The 17,473-nt window shown below is 40.4% G+C and overlaps 1 protein-coding gene across 6 annotated transcripts in view; it reads left to right on the top strand.

Annotated features, from left to right (window-relative positions):
- The window catches only part of RNF13 (ring finger protein 13), a 105,222-nt gene that overhangs the window by 6,184 nt on the left and 81,565 nt on the right, over positions 1-17,473 (top strand). For 5 of the 6 annotated variants that reach the window (XM_073359709.2, XM_078854416.1, XM_078854415.1 and 2 more), the window contains 2 exons: positions 4,252-4,379; positions 8,412-8,492. In XM_073359709.2, coding sequence (XP_073215810.1) covers positions 4,266-4,379; positions 8,412-8,492 — 195 coding nt within the window. In that variant the 5' untranslated portion in view covers positions 4,252-4,265. The remainder of the gene's footprint in view (positions 1-4,251; positions 4,380-8,411; positions 8,493-17,473) is intronic. The other variant, XM_078854417.1, reaches the window with a different exon arrangement.

The following is a 17,473-nucleotide window of genomic DNA, read 5'->3' as shown; positions in this document are numbered from 1 at the left end:
AGCACTTGTCTTAAGTATTAACGTATTTTCACACATGTGGTAATTTAGTCTGGAATAAAGTTTCTCCACAAAGGATAATTCTTTACTCTTGTTATAGACTTGACCACGTATAAAACCAATTCACTGCTCAATCTAACCAATCTATTAGCTGCTGAAATTAAAAAAAAAAAAAAGTAAGTCTAGGATCCAACTGAGTGTAAGTAAACCACACTTGGTATCCTTAAAAACAATGAGGAGTGCTTTTGTGGCCCATTCATGATCTCTTTGACTAACTGAGAGCAGGAGCAGGCGGATTAACTGATCTGTAAATCAAACGTTAGCGGTATGGCATAGTTTATTGTCCTTTAAAAGTTTTATGGAGTAGAAGGAGGAACTTTAGAGTGACATCAACGGGAGTAGTCAGGGTAAAAATATTATGTAAATACCCAAAAAGTGTCTTCGGTTAAAGACACTGATAAATTAAAATTAGATGTTATTTTTGTGGAACATACAATGTTAATATGGGGCTATATCACATCACCCTTTCTGAAGCAGAACTCCCTCTGATTTCAGTGGAGAATTCTGTTTAAAAAGATATCCTTAATACAAGGAGTCATGGAGAGCGACTCTAAATTAAATAAGTTTTCTTTCAAGTCCATCATGAATAATCCAGAAGGGAAGGGATTCTAGATTTACATAAACAGAACAGACTGTGAACACTTCCTGTTTTATTTGGGTCCTCTAGAAGACATTCCATAATTACTACTTGTTTTCAACTCCTCTTCCCCTACCACCTCTGTTCTCATTTTTGTATTTTCCTCTTTTCTTCAGTCTTTACTTTCCATTTAGTTTTGTTTTTATTTATCTTGTTATTCAGTGGGATTGACATGCATATATTCTGTGTTTAAATAAATCATAGGTAAGTAAAAGGGTACAGAACCTAATATTTTTTGTATACCGACAGCCCATCCCTTATTCTGGGGGCAGACATGGGGCAGTGCCCCCCACATCTAGTAGGGGGAGGAGAGTCAGGCCAGGCTCCCTGATCATTCCTTGGGTCCAGCCTTTGGCCCATTCCTCATCTCACCCCTTGCAGACAGAGCAGACTTCCATAGCTCAAGTGGTAGGTTCAGTGTTCAAACCATGGTGATTATACATGATTGGGGATTGTTACAGTTGCATATAATGAAATTTATTCATACTTTTTAAAAAAAATTAATGTAGTTTGAGGGTTGTTAAAAGTCAAACATTCAGAAGTTAGGAAATGTTAGATTTATGGTTACCTGTCCACTTTTAATTTGGCCTCCTTATGTGTATGCATTATGGTAGGTTTTTAATTACATGCCATTCCCCCCCCCCCCCAAACACACACAAGATACTCCCTATTAAATGCAGAGGGAAACAGATTTAATGTTTCATGGGCAACATAAATTTAGCATTTCCTGAGTTTACAACCTAAATTCTTTTTATGTATGCACTTATTCAGTATTTGTATAACAGTAGCAACTCGAGGCCCCAACTCAGATTAGGACCACATTGTATTAGGTACTGTACCAGCATTTAGTAAGAAATTATGTTTGCCCTGAAGAGTTTACAGACTAAACAGGTAAGTCAGACAGAGGTTGAGAGAAAGGAAAGTAATACAAAGAGTTACTAGAGAGATGTTTGGCAAATGTCATGTTAGTTCCATTTAAAAAAAGAAAAAAAATTTAACCAGAACTGATCATACATACTATGCAAGTACATAAAATTTTCCATCTCTATTACAGTCATTAAAGACATGTTAAATGAGTTTATGAAAGCCATAAATCTCATAACAGGTTTTAAACAGGTGGGTTAGTTTCTTTTCAAAGCCCCACTGGATTTATTGGAGAGGGGGGGAAAGTGTGACTATCTATGCAAGTAAGGATTATTATTCATGTGAGTGAGGCTTGCAGGCCCCTACCTTGTATTCTGAACATTTCTGAGAAGGAATTCCTAAAAACAATTGACTAGCAAACCAAAAAAGCCCCCCAAAACAATGAATCAGGAATTTTAAAGGGCAGTTACTCTTTGAAAAGTGATTCAGCAGAGCAGACTTGCTCCCTCTGGTTATTCAAAGACAAAGTTGTTAATTTTAGTGGTTTAAATCTGGTTTTTAATCTTGTAGAATTAACACAACTATGGAAGAGGGAGCTGAGATCTATTCCTTCTTGCACATCTACAGAATTGTTTAGGAAGGGCCAGATTCACAGCTTGTGTAAATTGGTGTAGCTCCATTAAAGACAATTATCTATGTATGTTTACACCGCTGAGGATCTAGGTCAAGTGTTACAAGTAATAGGTCCAATCAGTTACACTTGTGCAAACCTGAAGACAATAGGGCTGCACAGATATAGCACAGCAATATGAATAATTATGCCCTATTACTTATTATTTATATTATAGTGGAACAAGCCCAGTCATGGAACAAGGCACCATTGTACAAACACATCACAAAGACAGTCCCTGCTCCAAAGAGCTTACAGTGTGTGAGGGTAAAGATTTTCAGGAGTGACTAGATGTTTTGGGTGCACAACTTGACACCTTAAGGAGATCAGATTTTTATAGGACAGCTGCCCAGCACATTCTGAAAATCAAGTTCATGTAAGGCAGTGGTTCTCAAACTAGGGCCGCTGCTTGTTCAGGGAAAGCCCCTGGCGGGCCAGGCTGGTTTGTTTACCTGCAGTGTCCGCAGGTTCGGCCGATCGCGGCTCCCACTGGCCGTGGTTCGCCACTTCAAGCCAATGGGGGCTGTGGGAAGCGGCACGGGCTGAGGGATGTGCAGGCTGCCTTTCCTGGAGCCCCCATTGGCCTTGAACAGCGAACTGCGGCCATTGGGAACCGCAATCGGCTGAACCTGCAGACGTGGCAGGTAAACAAACCAGCCCGGCCCGCCAAGGGCTTTCCCTGAACAAGCGGTGGCCCTAGTTTGAGAACCACTGAATTAGAGAACATGCTCGTTTAAAGTTGAGCAATGCTCCCGTATAACATTGTTTGTCCACTGCTTGCAGAAAGAGCAGCCAGTTGGAGCTAACTGGTGGGGGCTTGGAACCAGGGTTGGCTGGCAGCCCCCCCATCAGCTCCCCTAAGTTCCCTGTGCAGCAGCTGCCCAGCAGGCTATCAATTGCTGGGCAGTCCAGCTTTCCCTCCCTCAACTGCCAGATGCTGCTCCTGCCCTCCACCTTGGAGCCTCATGCTTGCTGTGCAAGTGGGGTGGAGGAAAGAGGCATGCTAATGTAAGGGTGTCCCCCTCTCCCCTGCTCCTGCCCCGCACTCCTTTACCCTTCTCCACAGAGTGGGAGGACACACGACAGGGCTCAGGACGGAGGGAGCTTGCTGGCAGTAGGTACTGTCTCAACTTGCTGATCTACTTAAAAAGGCAGTGTACTTAGAGTGGGGTCAGCGTACTTAAAGGGGCAATGTGCATTTCTCTCTCACGCACGCTGTGTGTGTCTCTCTCTCTCTACCATGCTGTCTTCCCTCCCTCCATTCATGTTGCCTTGTAGAGTGTGAGGCTACATTAACAACGTGTTAACCCTTGAGGGCTCAGCGGAGTGCTAGTTCATCATTTAGTAGTAAGGCATTCCCTGGGAAATATCCCACCCTCTTCCACCCTCTGACTTCACCACCTCAACCAAGCTTCACAATCATCATTGCTGTGTACAGTATTAAATTGTTTGTTTAAAACTTATAGTGTGTGTGTGTGTATTATATATAAAAATAAAACAGTCTTTTGTCTGGTAAAAAAAAAAAAAAATTCCCTGGAATCTAACCCCCCCCCATTTACATTAATTCTTATGGGGCAACTGGATTCACTTAACATCATTTCACTTAAAGTAGCATTTTTCAGGAACATAACTACAATGTTAAGCAAGGAGTTACTGTAAAAATGTGCATGTCCACTGCTTAATGCCAACAGTTAGTTGCTTGGATAGCTGCATATTGTCTGTGTAAAATATTTTCATTGTTCCTGTCAGCTGAATATCTAACCATTCTAGTGATCTAGACATCAAATGCCATGGAAGCTACGTTCTTTGGGAAAACTGTACCTAATTGTGAAATAATATCAAATAAAGGTTTCTTATCAATTAAGAATAACCATAAAATCTCTTAAAATATTCTTTTGAAAGACAACTTTTTAGCTAATCTAAATAGCTATTGATTAGTTTGCTCTGATCAATAGGAGACTAACCAATAAGGAAAAAATATCTGCTACATAACATGATTTATTTTATTTTGTTTTATTTACAGATATTTAATTTAAAATGCTGTTGTCAATAGGAATGTTAATGTTGTCTGCCACTCAGATCTACACCATCCTGACAGTTCAACTGTTTGCTTTCCTAAACCTTTTGCCTGTGGAGGCAGACATTTTAGCGGTAAGTGTAATAAATGTGTTTACATGCAAATGAATGGGAATTTCTTTCAGATTTTCCTACTTATAAATCATCATGCGATACATTTTGAAACATTATCAGTGCAAAGTTAATAGGACCTATATATTTTACCAATTACGTGAAGCCTATTCAAAAATAAAGGGTAGGCTTTTCAGAGAAAGTTAGGGTTAGAGTTTAGTGCTGGAATCTCTTTGAAATTCAGTGTGAGTAAGGCATTTAACTCCCTTAGGATCTCCTGAAAGTCCCAGCCAAAATATGTAGGACCATCTCATGCCATAGAACTTTAAAAAGAACTCCCTGCTGATTTAATTTAATAGTAAAAATAAGTAGAGAGCAGACAATAATACTTTCTATGGACTTTTAAAAACTCCAGTACTTCTGTTTGCATGTGAGAATTCTGTCCAGAGTAATTTACAATATGCTCATGGGCAGTGAGAAGAAGATTGTCCCCTCAGATCCTCATTTATTTACATTGAATTCTGTAGTCATGAAGATATGGCATAACATATTAGAAAGGGTTGAATACCATTTGGATATAGCAAGTTGTGTTCCACCCAATTGTGATTAATAGAGAAACTAGTGGGAAGTTCTTTTTAAAGATCTGTGGCGTGATATGGTCTTCTATTTTCCGGCTGAAATTTTCAAGGGACCCTAAGGGAGTTAGGTGCTCTACTCACACTGACTGGTGTTAGTATGAACAGTAATGGATACAGACTGAGTTTTTATTGGTATATTAGAAAACAGAATAAGGCCCTGATTCTGCAAACACACACATGTATGCTTAACTTACGTACATGAGCAGGCCCACTGATTGCAACTTCATATAGGTGGGTAGTCCCATTAAACATGTGTTTAAGTACTTGGACAATTGGGACCTGATTTGGGAGTAGAAAAAGCAAGCTGTTATCCCTAAGTGTTGTCAACATATACACACTCACATATATGCACACACCCCATCCCCAGCAGAATTAAATGTTAAGTAGGTATCATCTCAGATGATCTCATGGTTGGGTACTGTATAATGTTAGAAAAGGGGTTCACCACTTATTACTCTATTTATGCATAACAGTTATATGAAGGAGTTACATTTTTTCTGTTTGGGACAGGTGTTCAAGCCACTGAAAAAATTTCATAGCTCTAATCAACTATTGTGTTACCCAAGGAAATTATTATTAAGATAAACTGAGGAGAGAGAGAGAGGCTCAAACAGGATGATGAAGTAATCAAATGAAAATGCATAAAGTTACAAGTTCCACAAGTTTGTGGTAATACAAGGTTGCCAAATATAGAATTGTGTTATTTTGTACTTAGGATGGTTTTACTAGGTCACTTATCACTTTTCAGTATCTCTTTTTAGCTGGATATTTTAGAAAAAAAATGGATAGATATGAACTGCTTTATTATGGAACAGCTAGGTGTGAAACTGGCTTTCCATTAAAAGCCTTATTTCCCCCCCCCATCCCCCCCAATCCTCCTATCGCCCTTTCCCAGAAGGAAGAGAATCTTTCTGCATGCCATTTTTCATGCTAGGATAATTTTTTGTGTGTGCGGGGGGAAGTTTTGGTAAAATTCAGAAATGAATTTTTTTTAAAGTTAGTGTTTTGAAAAATTACTTGAAATGTACTTTTGAAGTTTTGTGGGTTTTTTGGCAGGGTGACAGAGGGGTGTCATTGTATCACCAAAGGCCTTTTTGTGAAGTGTCTTGTAATATTTTAGGAGGATTAGTGGGGGAATTACAAAGTATTCTATTTAAAACAAAACAAAAAACCCTTGCAATACCTCATGCTAAATTAAGGAGTGATGGGATTAGCAAGGGTCTCATTAAAGCAGCGTTATACAAAGGAACCAGTGGAATGAGAGTTAGGGGCCATCAGTGGGAAAGGAATGCTTCCCCAGCCACACCATGCAGAACTGGAAAATTGAAACTCTGTAGATAGCTTGAGAGATTTTGTAAATTAAGGATTGTTTGTTTTTTTCCCCTCAGGGCTGAAGAATGTTTAAGATCCCCTATGCACGGGGCTGGGGTGGGGAAGTGCTTTGCATAGAGGAGTGTGTGCTTTAAAGTGGCAGGATATAGAGTGGGTGTGTAGGGATGTGTGTTGCAGATGCCACAGGTAAAGTCTGTATGCAACAGCCCGGGCTATTTTTCTAGAAAACATCTTCAAACTTCTTTTAAGAGTTTATAAATATAAGTGGACTTGCTACTGACACCTTGAATAGTTTGGAGGGTGGGTAGGTGATGTGGGGGAAAATGGTATGGGAATTGTCCATGAGGGGCATAGTGGTGGGGCAGTTGTTTGTAGGGGATGTGGGCTGGGGAGTAGGAGACTGGTTGGCACAGAGCTGTGCTACCTGGTCTTAATACTGGGAGCCTGGGGAGGGCAGGAGAAAAGGATGCTTGGCGTGATGCAATGAACTGTGGAGGGCAGCAGGGATGAGGGTATGTAGAGAAGATCAGGGAGAGACAGAGGTTCTTATTCATATAGCGCTTAACATTTTTATATCTAGACATTTAAGTGCTTAAAGTTTTAAAGTATGGATAAAAGCTTCCCCTCCCCCCTTAAATTTAACTCCATTCTCACTCACCATCAGTCCTACTGATCTCTTGTGTAAAGTACTACTGATGAAGAGTGCTATATAAGAGCAAGGAATTATTAAAGCTGCAGAAGGGGAGCCCTGCTTTGATGGGCCCCAAAAGATCCTTCAGAGTAAACTTAGATATTTGCAAGCAAAAATTTCTATTTAACAAGTTAAGTTCAGAAGTGTGTCTTGACAGTCAGTGGGATTTCTTGTATTAGGTACATTGGTGTTAGTCCTAGAACTACAATTTGAGAGCTCCTCTGTCTCAGACTTTTGCTCTGATGATGTCTCTTCCTTATGCAGTAAATATAACCATATCTTAACATTTGAACTACATTTGGCAATCCAGGGGTGTAGGCAGCATGAATAAAGCTTTTTAAACTATTTAAATTCTTTAGAAACAATAAGGAGTCTGGTGGCACCTTAAAGACTAACATTTATTTGGGTATAAGGTTTCGTGGGTAAAAAAACCCCTTCTTCAGATGCATGGACCAGTGGGTTTTTTACCCACAAAAGCTTATGCCCAAATAAATATATTAGTCTTTAAGGTGCCACCAGACTCCTTGTTTTTTTTTGTGGATACGGACTATCATGGCTACACCCTGATACTTAAATTCCTCAATTATTTTTAAATTTTAAAATCGTTCTTGCTACAATAAAGAACTTTTACAAGTTTGGGGTTTTCTGCAGAAAACTGAAAATCTGCCAAGATCTGTTTTTGCCCTGTTTATTAGAGACTTGTATGGTACTCACCCACTACCTGTGGCCTAGGGCAATAGAAAAAAAGAGTCACAGGGAATAGAAAAATGTGGCTTATGCAGTTTTAGAGCCATTATGCAATGTTGTGTATGAGCTTCCATAAAAAAAAACATTTTAGAACTTAACTGTTTAAACTGAGTATCTTTACTCACTTCCCTAAAATCTTTGTAGGGTGTTAAGGATTGCCTCCTGGGGACATTTTAAAAAGCTGGTTAATTTCAAAGTGAAGAAAATCCACTCTTCAGAAGCATATTCATGAGGCACAGCAAGATGTACCCTTTGCTCAAAGTGCGCTTTGGCTACAGCCAGTTTTTTGCAAACGTTAGTGCTTGAATTGAAGGAGAGGTTTTCCCAACATTTAGTGGAATTCATGTTACTTTCTTGTTGTTGTTAAATCATTCCAAATAAAGGAAGACTCTCTAGAGAACTTTGAGTTTATTACATGGAATAAAGCTCTTCCATCTGACATACTAAAGCAGATTGGGTTGGGCAATATGTGGATGAAACACCACCAGAAAACCCGGAGGGACTGGAAGCAGCAGTGTTTATGATTCATTAGTATAGTGTTAGGAGGCACTATGTATAGTACATTTTTGCCCTAAAGAATGAGGTTTTTCTTGTGTTTTCAATTTGATACATGTTATAGATCTGATTTTCTTTTATATTTATGTTTAGTATAACTTTGAAAATGTAACTCAGACATTTGATGATCTACCAGCAAGGTTTGGCTACAGACTGCCAACTGAAGGCTTGAAGGTAAGAAGCAGCATCTCTGAATAAACAAAGTATAAGCTAAAAGAAAATTCTTAGAATGTATTTTGTGTGCTATGTAAATATGTTGAAAATAACTTTGTCAACACTAGCTTAAAGATAGATTTATAATTTTCACAGATATACTTTAATATGGGACTAAAAGAGGATGTATGATGATGTACTATCCTCAAGCACACCTCCTTGTGTCCGTGCAGGAACACAGCCCTCAGCTCCCTGTTGGTGCTTGCAATCATTTAATCTGACCCAGATACTGAGAACAAGTCCTTTGGGGGGGGGTTCAATTTATTAACTTCTTTTCTAGAGTACAAAGGATCCTCCTTTTAGCCCCTCAAGTCCAACTCTTCTTCTCACTCTAGGGCTAATGACAACAAGAATCCCAGGAGTCCTCCAGCCCTCCTCCAGGGGCCTGTGTACTTACCTTCCTTGCATCCAGCGGTTCCACAGCTGTCCTCCTGGGCCTGTGTTCATTCAGAGCTTCTAGCCCTGCATTAGGCAGCCCTTATCTCTAGGCACTCCATGTCCTGGGAGCCTTCTTTCTCTGGGAGCACATCCTTCAACTGAGCCCTGGTAGCCTTTTCAGGTCCAGGTGCTCATTACTCAGTAAGCTGTCCACCAGCTAACTAGGCAGTTAATTGCTTACAGGTGGGTTTATTCTCCTTAAAGAAGCCCATCATGCGTAGACTGGGCCATGACTCCCCTTAAAGGGGCCAGCCATCCCATGACAGGATGCATCTGTTAGTCTTGTTTATATAGGAAAAATATGGTATGGTGGTCTACCATATAGCAAAGTCCTACAATTCACACTGATTTTTTTGGATATAGTATGGACCCCATCTTGCAAGTTATTGAACTCAACTACTATCCTGGCCTATAGAAAACGTGGTTGTCAGAAAAAACAGCCTGAGTGGCTACATTGTACTAAGTTACTTTGTTTTTGTGATAAAGCCTTTCATGTTTATTTTAGTGATAAGTAAGTTTCTTGTAGTCAAACATTCATTGCACTGGTCCCTATCTGAGGTACATATTAAAGGATGTCTGCAACAGATGTGCACTGACTAAAGTGTATGAGCTTTACAGACACGACTCTAGCATCCTTGTATTTCTGTACTACACTATGCTATCACTGAATGCTTATTATAACTGAATTTAGCTGGGCAGGAAAAAGGTTGCTGCTACATAGCTCTGCATTAAATTATCTTTATAGGTTATGAAGGCTGAAATTATGGAGCTGAGTTCACAAACAGACTCTGACAACCCACTTCCTTAAAGAGACAGAATATCTTCAGAGAGACAGTTCTTTCTAGATGAGTTCAGGCAGACTCTTCTAAACCTTGATGATGAACTTAGCAGATGGGTTATTGTAGGAGTGCACCTGCAACTAAACCTGAAGAAAAATACATTTGACAGACACTTTACCTTCTACAAAAGTGTAATTTGGGAGCAACCACACCTGATGATGGAAGATTGAATACAGGATGCAGAGGGGTTGGCCATAAGGCTATGAACTAGCATGTCTTCTGAGTGCATGCATTCCATAATCTGAATATATGAAGAGCATATTGCTAAATACATACAGGCTCCATGAAGAGTCTGGCTTTTCATGTCCTCCACCTGGCATATCATAGAATCCTAGAACTGGAAGGGACCTTGAGGGGTCATCTAGTCCAGTCCCCTGCACTCAAGGCAGGACTAAGTATTATCTATACCATTCCTGACGTGTTCGTCCAACCTGCTCTTAAAAATCTCCAGTGATGGAGATTCCACAACCTCCCTAGGCAATTTATTCCAGTGCTTAACCGCTGACTGTTAGGAAGTTTTTCCTAACGTCCAACCTAAACCACCCTTGCTGCAATTTAAGCCAATTGCTTCTTGTCGTATCCTCAGAGGTTAAGAACAACAATTTTTCTCCCTCCTCCTTGTAAAAACCTTTTAGGTACTTGAAAACTGTTATGTCCCCTCTGTCTTCTCTTCTCCAGACTAAACAAACCCATTTTTTTCAATCTTCCCTCATAGACCGTGCTTCCAGACTTTTAATCATTTTTGTTGCTCTTCTCTGGACTTTCTCCAAATTTGTCCACATCTTTCCAGAATTGTGGCACCCAGAACTGGGCACAATACTTCAGATGAGGCCTAATCAGCACAGAGTAGAGCGGAAGAATTACTTCTCGTGTCTTGCTTACAATACTCCTGCTAATACATCCCAGAATGATGTTTGCTTTTTTTGCAACAGCGTTACACTGTTGACTCATATTTAGCTTGTGATCCACTATGAGCCCCAGATCCCTTTCCGCAGTACTCCTTCCTAGGCAATAATTTCCCATTTTGTATGTGTGCAATTGACTGAGGAGAAAGGGGAAGTGATCTCACCAGAAGTATTCAAAGTATGGGTCCTACTAATAAAGTCACTTAGTGTTGCAGATTATAGGGCAGAATGCACTTGGTCCCTGGGCAGGTATGCAACCAGAGTGGAGGCAAGAGGACACAATGAAGAAAGGAGGGGAGGGAAAGAAGAGGGTAAAGGGAACCTCCACATAGTACCTGGATACAATGAAAGTCTTGATGCTCAGAACTGCAGGAGGAAGCATATATGGCAATGTTAATACTCCCTCAGAAGGGACTGGGCCTGCATCACCCATGTGCCCATCTTTATTCTGCTTCTGCTGGGGGAGTGCATACTGTTCCCTGTAATAATGTGGCATAATGGCTGCTCTTCATCTGCATTCTCCAGAGTTCCTGGAGGCATTATGCCAGTATGATGGCCACCACCTTGACTGACACCAGGCGTTGAACTGGGGATCTCTAGAGTCAAAAGTATGAGTCTCTACAGCTTGAGCTAAACAGCCAGGTTGTTACACTGACAGTTGTAATAGCTTTGCCTCCTCTATGGATTGAACACAGAAGGGAATATTACACCAGCTTGAGGCACAGCATGTCTTGGAGCTCCTTCTGAGTAAACACAGAGCTCTCTCCACTGACCCCAACACCAGGTTTCACCTTAAAGGCACAACTGAGACCTGAGATGCTGATAAAAATGTGGATCAAAGATCACACCTCTCATAGTATCAAATAATTTGTATTGTTAAATCTTTATTGCCTTTTTGCGGTGTCTTCACACTGTGGTATTTACATTTTGAAGATTCATCCCAAAATGAACAGTTTTCAGGCCATACCCATACAGATTCTGGATCCTGTAAACACAGACCTTTTCATCATCTTTTGGCTTTAACGTGGTACAACAACTTAACTTAGTGTTGGGTAACTCTGGGTTAATGGTCAAAGCCCAACACCAAAATCCAAACTAGTACTGAGATATGAATACAAATATAAACAAACACCTTTGGTGAAACTCCAGTGATTTTAGAGAAATTGGCCCCTTTACGGACAAGAACATATAAGTCCCTACCTGAGCAAAGGCCAAATCTACAGCCCCTTGAAGTCAATGGGAATCTTTCCATTTACTTCAGTGGCTTTGCATTAGGTAGAGAATTAGCAATGTACTACTTAATTTATAAATTAACTGTCCAAAAGCCATCTCAAAGGCACAGCTTTTTGTCTGTGCCTGAGGTCATGCTAAGCTGTACCTGATTTCTTTTTCTTTCCTTTTTTGGGTGCTATAGTCACAGCTGGTAAAGCGCAGAAGAGAGGCTTAATGGGCAGTCACAATCACTGCAAAAAGCAAATTTTGGTGACCTTTTTTGCAGAAGAATTCTTTGTGTGTGCTGTAATCATGAAATGCGAATACAATTTAATATTTCCTGAGATTCCTGAATCTTTTGAGTCTGAATCCTACTATTGGATTGCAGCATGTCTTCCTGTTAGCTATTTTCCAGTTTCTTTTAACATAAATTAGCATTAATGAAACAAACATATATATAACTCATAGCTGTAGCTTCTTCAACAATGTTATGTTAGGGCCATAAATGTATTCGGTCCTTCACTTAAAAGGGCTCTAGATTTCTTTGTAGTAAGTTTCTTTATGATGATGATAGAAAGGATTTGTTTTTGCCAGTCTGTAAGAGAATAGGATGCAATGAACACCTAGAGAAATTGTGCTGAGGAAAATCTTGCAGGTCTGCATGAATAACCTAATGCAATCAAGTACAGTATGCAGACTGTGCTTCAATATGCAGCAGCTAACATATTGCTAGATTTTTCCTTAGTGACAAATTATACCCCGTAGTTCTAGAGTGCAAACGAAAGCAAGCCCTCTCTATGCTAAACACCCATTGATTTTAATGGGATGTTTGACTGAAGGACTTGCAGATTTGGATCAAGATTTTTAGTATGATGTTCTAATGTATTACTAAAAGAAAAGGAGTACTTGTAAAAGGAGTACTTATAAAAGGAGTACTTAGAGACTAACCAATTTATTTGAGCATAAGCTTTCGTGAGCTACAGCTCACTTCATCGTAGCTCACGAAAGCTTATGCTCAAATAAATTGGTTAGTCTCTAAGGTGCCACAAGTACTCCTTTTCTTTTTGCGAATACAGACTAACACGGCTGTTACTCTGAAACCTAATGTATTACTATACTACTATTATACATAATATCCTTCACAAGTCCAAAGGCACAATATGAAATAATCCTAAAAGCAAGAATAAGCATTAGTACACTGGACTTCTTTAACCTTAACTTAAAATCTGACCCTGAATTATTAACAGGGAGCTGTTGCCACAGCCTAGAAGCACAGTTACAGAAAACTGTAGTTCCTTGTGTTTCAATGTCGGATTTAGAGCACACTGCTTATTCAGACCAATGTGATGCTAGGGATGCTGTGGTGTGAATGATAACTCAGTAAAATATCCAGGACCATGGCCACTAAGAGCTTCTTATAGAAGTTTAAAAACCGATATGATTTTTGAGAAGCTAATGTAACGATATTAATTTAGGACTAATATTCTGAGATAATCCACTGCTCATGCAAATTTGAGCTGCAGCATCTGATAGGAGTTACAACCTGTGAACAGCAGAGAGGAAGCCCTACAAAAAGAGAATTATAGTAATCTGATCTTGTGGTGGGTGGGGAAGGGAAATCACTAATTTCCATACCAAGATGAGGCCCTCAGGCCAAAAAGTTTGCCCACCCCGATCTAGGATAATCAAGCCAGGAGCAATAGCACCACAGGGTATAAGAAATAAATCTTAGGGTCCATTCCTGCTCCCCTGATGTCAGTGACAAACATCCCATGGATTTAAATAGATACAGGATTGGGCCCGGTGTTAGACAAACTTATCGTAGAACTGGAAGGGACCTCGAGAGGTCATCTAGACCTGTCCCCTGCACTCATGGTAGGGCTAAGTATTATCTAGACCAATGCTTCTCAAGCCATCTGATGTGGGGGACTGGCATTTTTTTCTTCCAATGTGCGCGCAGACCGGCAGCTGATGGTTTGTGGACCAGCACCGGTCTGCAGACCACCACTTCAAGTAGCACTGATCTAGACCATCCCTGACAGGTGTTTGTCTATCCTGCTCTTAAAAATCTCCAATGATGGAGATTCCACAACCTCCCTAGGCAATTTATTCCAATGCTTACCCACCCTGACAGGAAGTTTTTCCTGATGTCCAACCTAAACCTCCCTTGCTGCATTTTAAGCCCATTGCTTCTTAACCACTGAGGACAGTACAAGAACAGAAATTTTTCTCCCTCCTCCTTGTAACAACCTTTTATGTACTTGAAAACTATTATGTCCCCTCTGAGTCTTCTCTTTCCCAGACTAAACAAACCCAATTTTTTCAATCTTCCCTCACAGGTCATGTTTTCTAGACCTTTAATCATTTTTGTTGCTCTTCTCTGGACTCTCTCCAGTTGAGGCCTAATCAGCATGAAGTAGAGCAGCAGAATTACTTCTTGTATCTTGCTTACAGTACTCCTGCTAAAACATCCCAGAATGATGTTTGCTTTTTTTGCAACAGCATTACACTGTTGACTCATTTAGTTTGTGGTCCACTATAAGCCCCAGATCCCTTTCCGCAGTACTCTTTCCTAGGCAGTCATTTCCCATTTTGTATGCGTGCAACTGATTGTTCCTTCTTAAGTGGAGTACTTTGCATTTGTCAATTTCATCCTATTTACTTCAGACCATTTCTCCAGATCATTTTGAATTATAATCCTATCCTCCAAAGTACTTGCAATCCCTCCCAGCTTGGTATTGTTTGCAGACTTTATAAGTGTACTCTTTATGCCATTGTCTAAATCACTGATGAAGATATTGAACAGAACCGGACCCAGAACTGATCCCTGAGGGACCCTGCTTGTTATGCCCTTCCAGCATGACTGTGAAACACTGATGATTACTCTCTGGGGAAGGTTTTCCAACCAGTTATGCACCCACCTGACAGTAGCTCAATCTAGGTTGCATTTCCCTAGTTTGTTTATGGGAAGGTCATGTGAGACAGTATCAAAAGATTTACTAAAGTCAAGATATACTATGTCTTCTGCTTCCCCCCCATCCACAAGGCTTGTTACCCTGTCAAAGAAAGCGATCAGGTTGGTTTGACACAATTCGTTCTTGACAAATCCATCCTGACTGTTACTTATCACCTTATTTTCTAGATGTTAGCAAATTGATTGCTTAATTATTTGCTCCATTATCTTTCTGGGTACACGCTTGATTACATTAAGAAAAACCCCAATCTCCTAATTACTGTAGTCCAGAATGTGGCTAGCCTTTACAGAGCTATACAGTGTGGGAAGGTGCTACTAGGCAGTAAAGAACTTCCTCCATCACATGGATCTGCTCTGCCCCATCCCTACACTGCATTGAAACTAAATATCACAGTTCAGCCTATAGTCAATGGGTGAAAAAAAAGCAGTAGGTATGTGTGATATAGATTTTAGTAAGTCATCTGATACAATGCCTATAAAACTCACACTCCAAATTACTTCATGTTCACTTGAATAGGAATGGCTTGAAAACTGGCAGAAGTCTCAGGGCACTAATAAAGGGCAACATGCCACATTTCTGGGAGGTACGTAATGGGGTCCAGCAGGAACTAATGCTTGCTCCCATCTTATTTAATAAGTTAAAATGAAAGAGCAAGGTAATGAAATATATATGAGATACTAAATTGGGAAATGCTGTAAATACTGGAGATGACAGAAATACAAAGGGGTCCAGAGAGGTTACTAACAAGGACAGAAAATGGAAATCAGCTTGGAATAATGCAAGATAATACCTCTGGGGAAAATACATTAAATATCTGTTTCAAATTAAGGAAGCAAGAATCACGACTGCAGGTTTGTGCTATGTATTCAGGGGAACAGAGAGAGTAATCCTTTTCTCTGAGGCTACAGTATGACAATACCTGGAATGTAGGCAAAACATACAGACAGAAGAGAAACAAAATGGATTCCAGAGGAGGTGGGAAAAGGGTGATGGAGGAGGGGTGGATTTATGAATAAAAAGATTAGAGAGTGTCAAATAAGCATGTCTCAAGCATCTAATTTCCAGGTAGACAAACAGGTTATACTTTTAATGTCAGCATCACAATTAAGCAGCCCCTTAACCCAAGCCCTGCAAGCCTGAGTCAGCAGGTATGGGCCAGCTGCAGGTGTCTAACTGCAGTGTAGACATACCTTGTCAAGCTCCTGTACAGGAGTGGGAGGGAAGTCTCTGTAGCATGTACTGCAACAGAAATAGGAGGTGTTGTGTAGTGGACAGGCCAGGGAACCAATGGTTCGAAACAGGGAAGGAATTGTTTTTTCTCTCACCATCCCCCTGGAGCTCAAGGAGGAAATGTGATACAGTCAGACCATTTAAGCAAGGTCTCAGACCATGTGTACACTACTAAACTCACAGCTGTACTGGTACAGCTGTGCCATTGTAAGGTCTCCCATTTAGCCACTCTTTGCTAGCAGGAGAGAGCTCTTCTGCCGGCATAATTAAACCACCTCCCAATGAGCAGCGTTCGCTATGCCCGCAGGAGAGCCTCTCCTGCAGACATAGCTCTGTCCACACCAGCACTTTTGTCGTTGAAACTTGTCAGTGAGAAGGGTGGCTTTTCTCATACCCCTCACCGATAAATGCTTTACCAACGAAAGTGGTAGTATAGACACCTGCCAGTTGCAAAAGCCATGTCTGCGTTGCTTCTCAGGAGCCTTTATGCCGGGGTGTGGAAACAAAACCAAAAACTGACATGGAGGCACAGGGCTTGACTTCTCATTGATTCCCGGGTATCCGTGCAAATTCCAAGGGATCTCTAGAGTGGGTGAGTTATCTTCCTTGTGGGGAAACATCCCTGTCTCAACGGAACAACTGTAGAGAAATATTACAAAAGGAACCTTTTATAAATTCACACACCCCGCCCCATATTTTCTTTTAGGAAGGTGTGACCAGGACTAGTTGTGTTTAAACTAAGATTATGTCTATACATAGCGCTTCAGTGTAGACAATCACTATAGCAACAGGAGGAGTTCTTCCATTGCTGTAGCTAATCTACCTCCCCAAGAGGTGATAGCTAGGTCAATAGAAAAATTCTTCCATCAACCTTCCGCTGTCTACACCAGGGTTAGGCTGGCATAGCTACATCTCTGTGTTGTGGATTTTACATCCCTCTGAGATATAGGTATTCTGATGCAAGTTCAGTATAGACCAGCCCGGAGATACAGAGAAATTAATTTGCCCAAGGATGTACAATGAGCCGGTGGCAGAGATGAAAAAGAAATAAGGATTATTAACTTTTGATCCTTTAACCATTAGACAGACTGCTCCTCTTGATTTATTTAAGCCAGTTGCAGATGAGTGATAGGTGTAAACTCTCCTGATCCTTTATTCCTGAAAGTAGTACTGAAACAGTTTCATTTTTCTGTTAAGATTATTAAAAAATGCTGTTATAGCTGCTGCAGTAGATTCAAAATGGTGGTAATTATTATTTGATGCTTATGATCAGGCTTTGTCAGTTGATTTACCGCTTGTAAATATAATTATCAGCTACTGAAATAGCTGGTTCCGAAAAGAGT

This window comes from Lepidochelys kempii, chromosome 9 (genome assembly GCF_965140285.1).
Source record: "Lepidochelys kempii isolate rLepKem1 chromosome 9, rLepKem1.hap1, whole genome shotgun sequence".
Classification (NCBI taxonomy): Eukaryota; Metazoa; Chordata; order Testudines; family Cheloniidae; genus Lepidochelys; species Lepidochelys kempii.
This window is presented reverse-complemented; position numbering and strand designations above follow the sequence as displayed.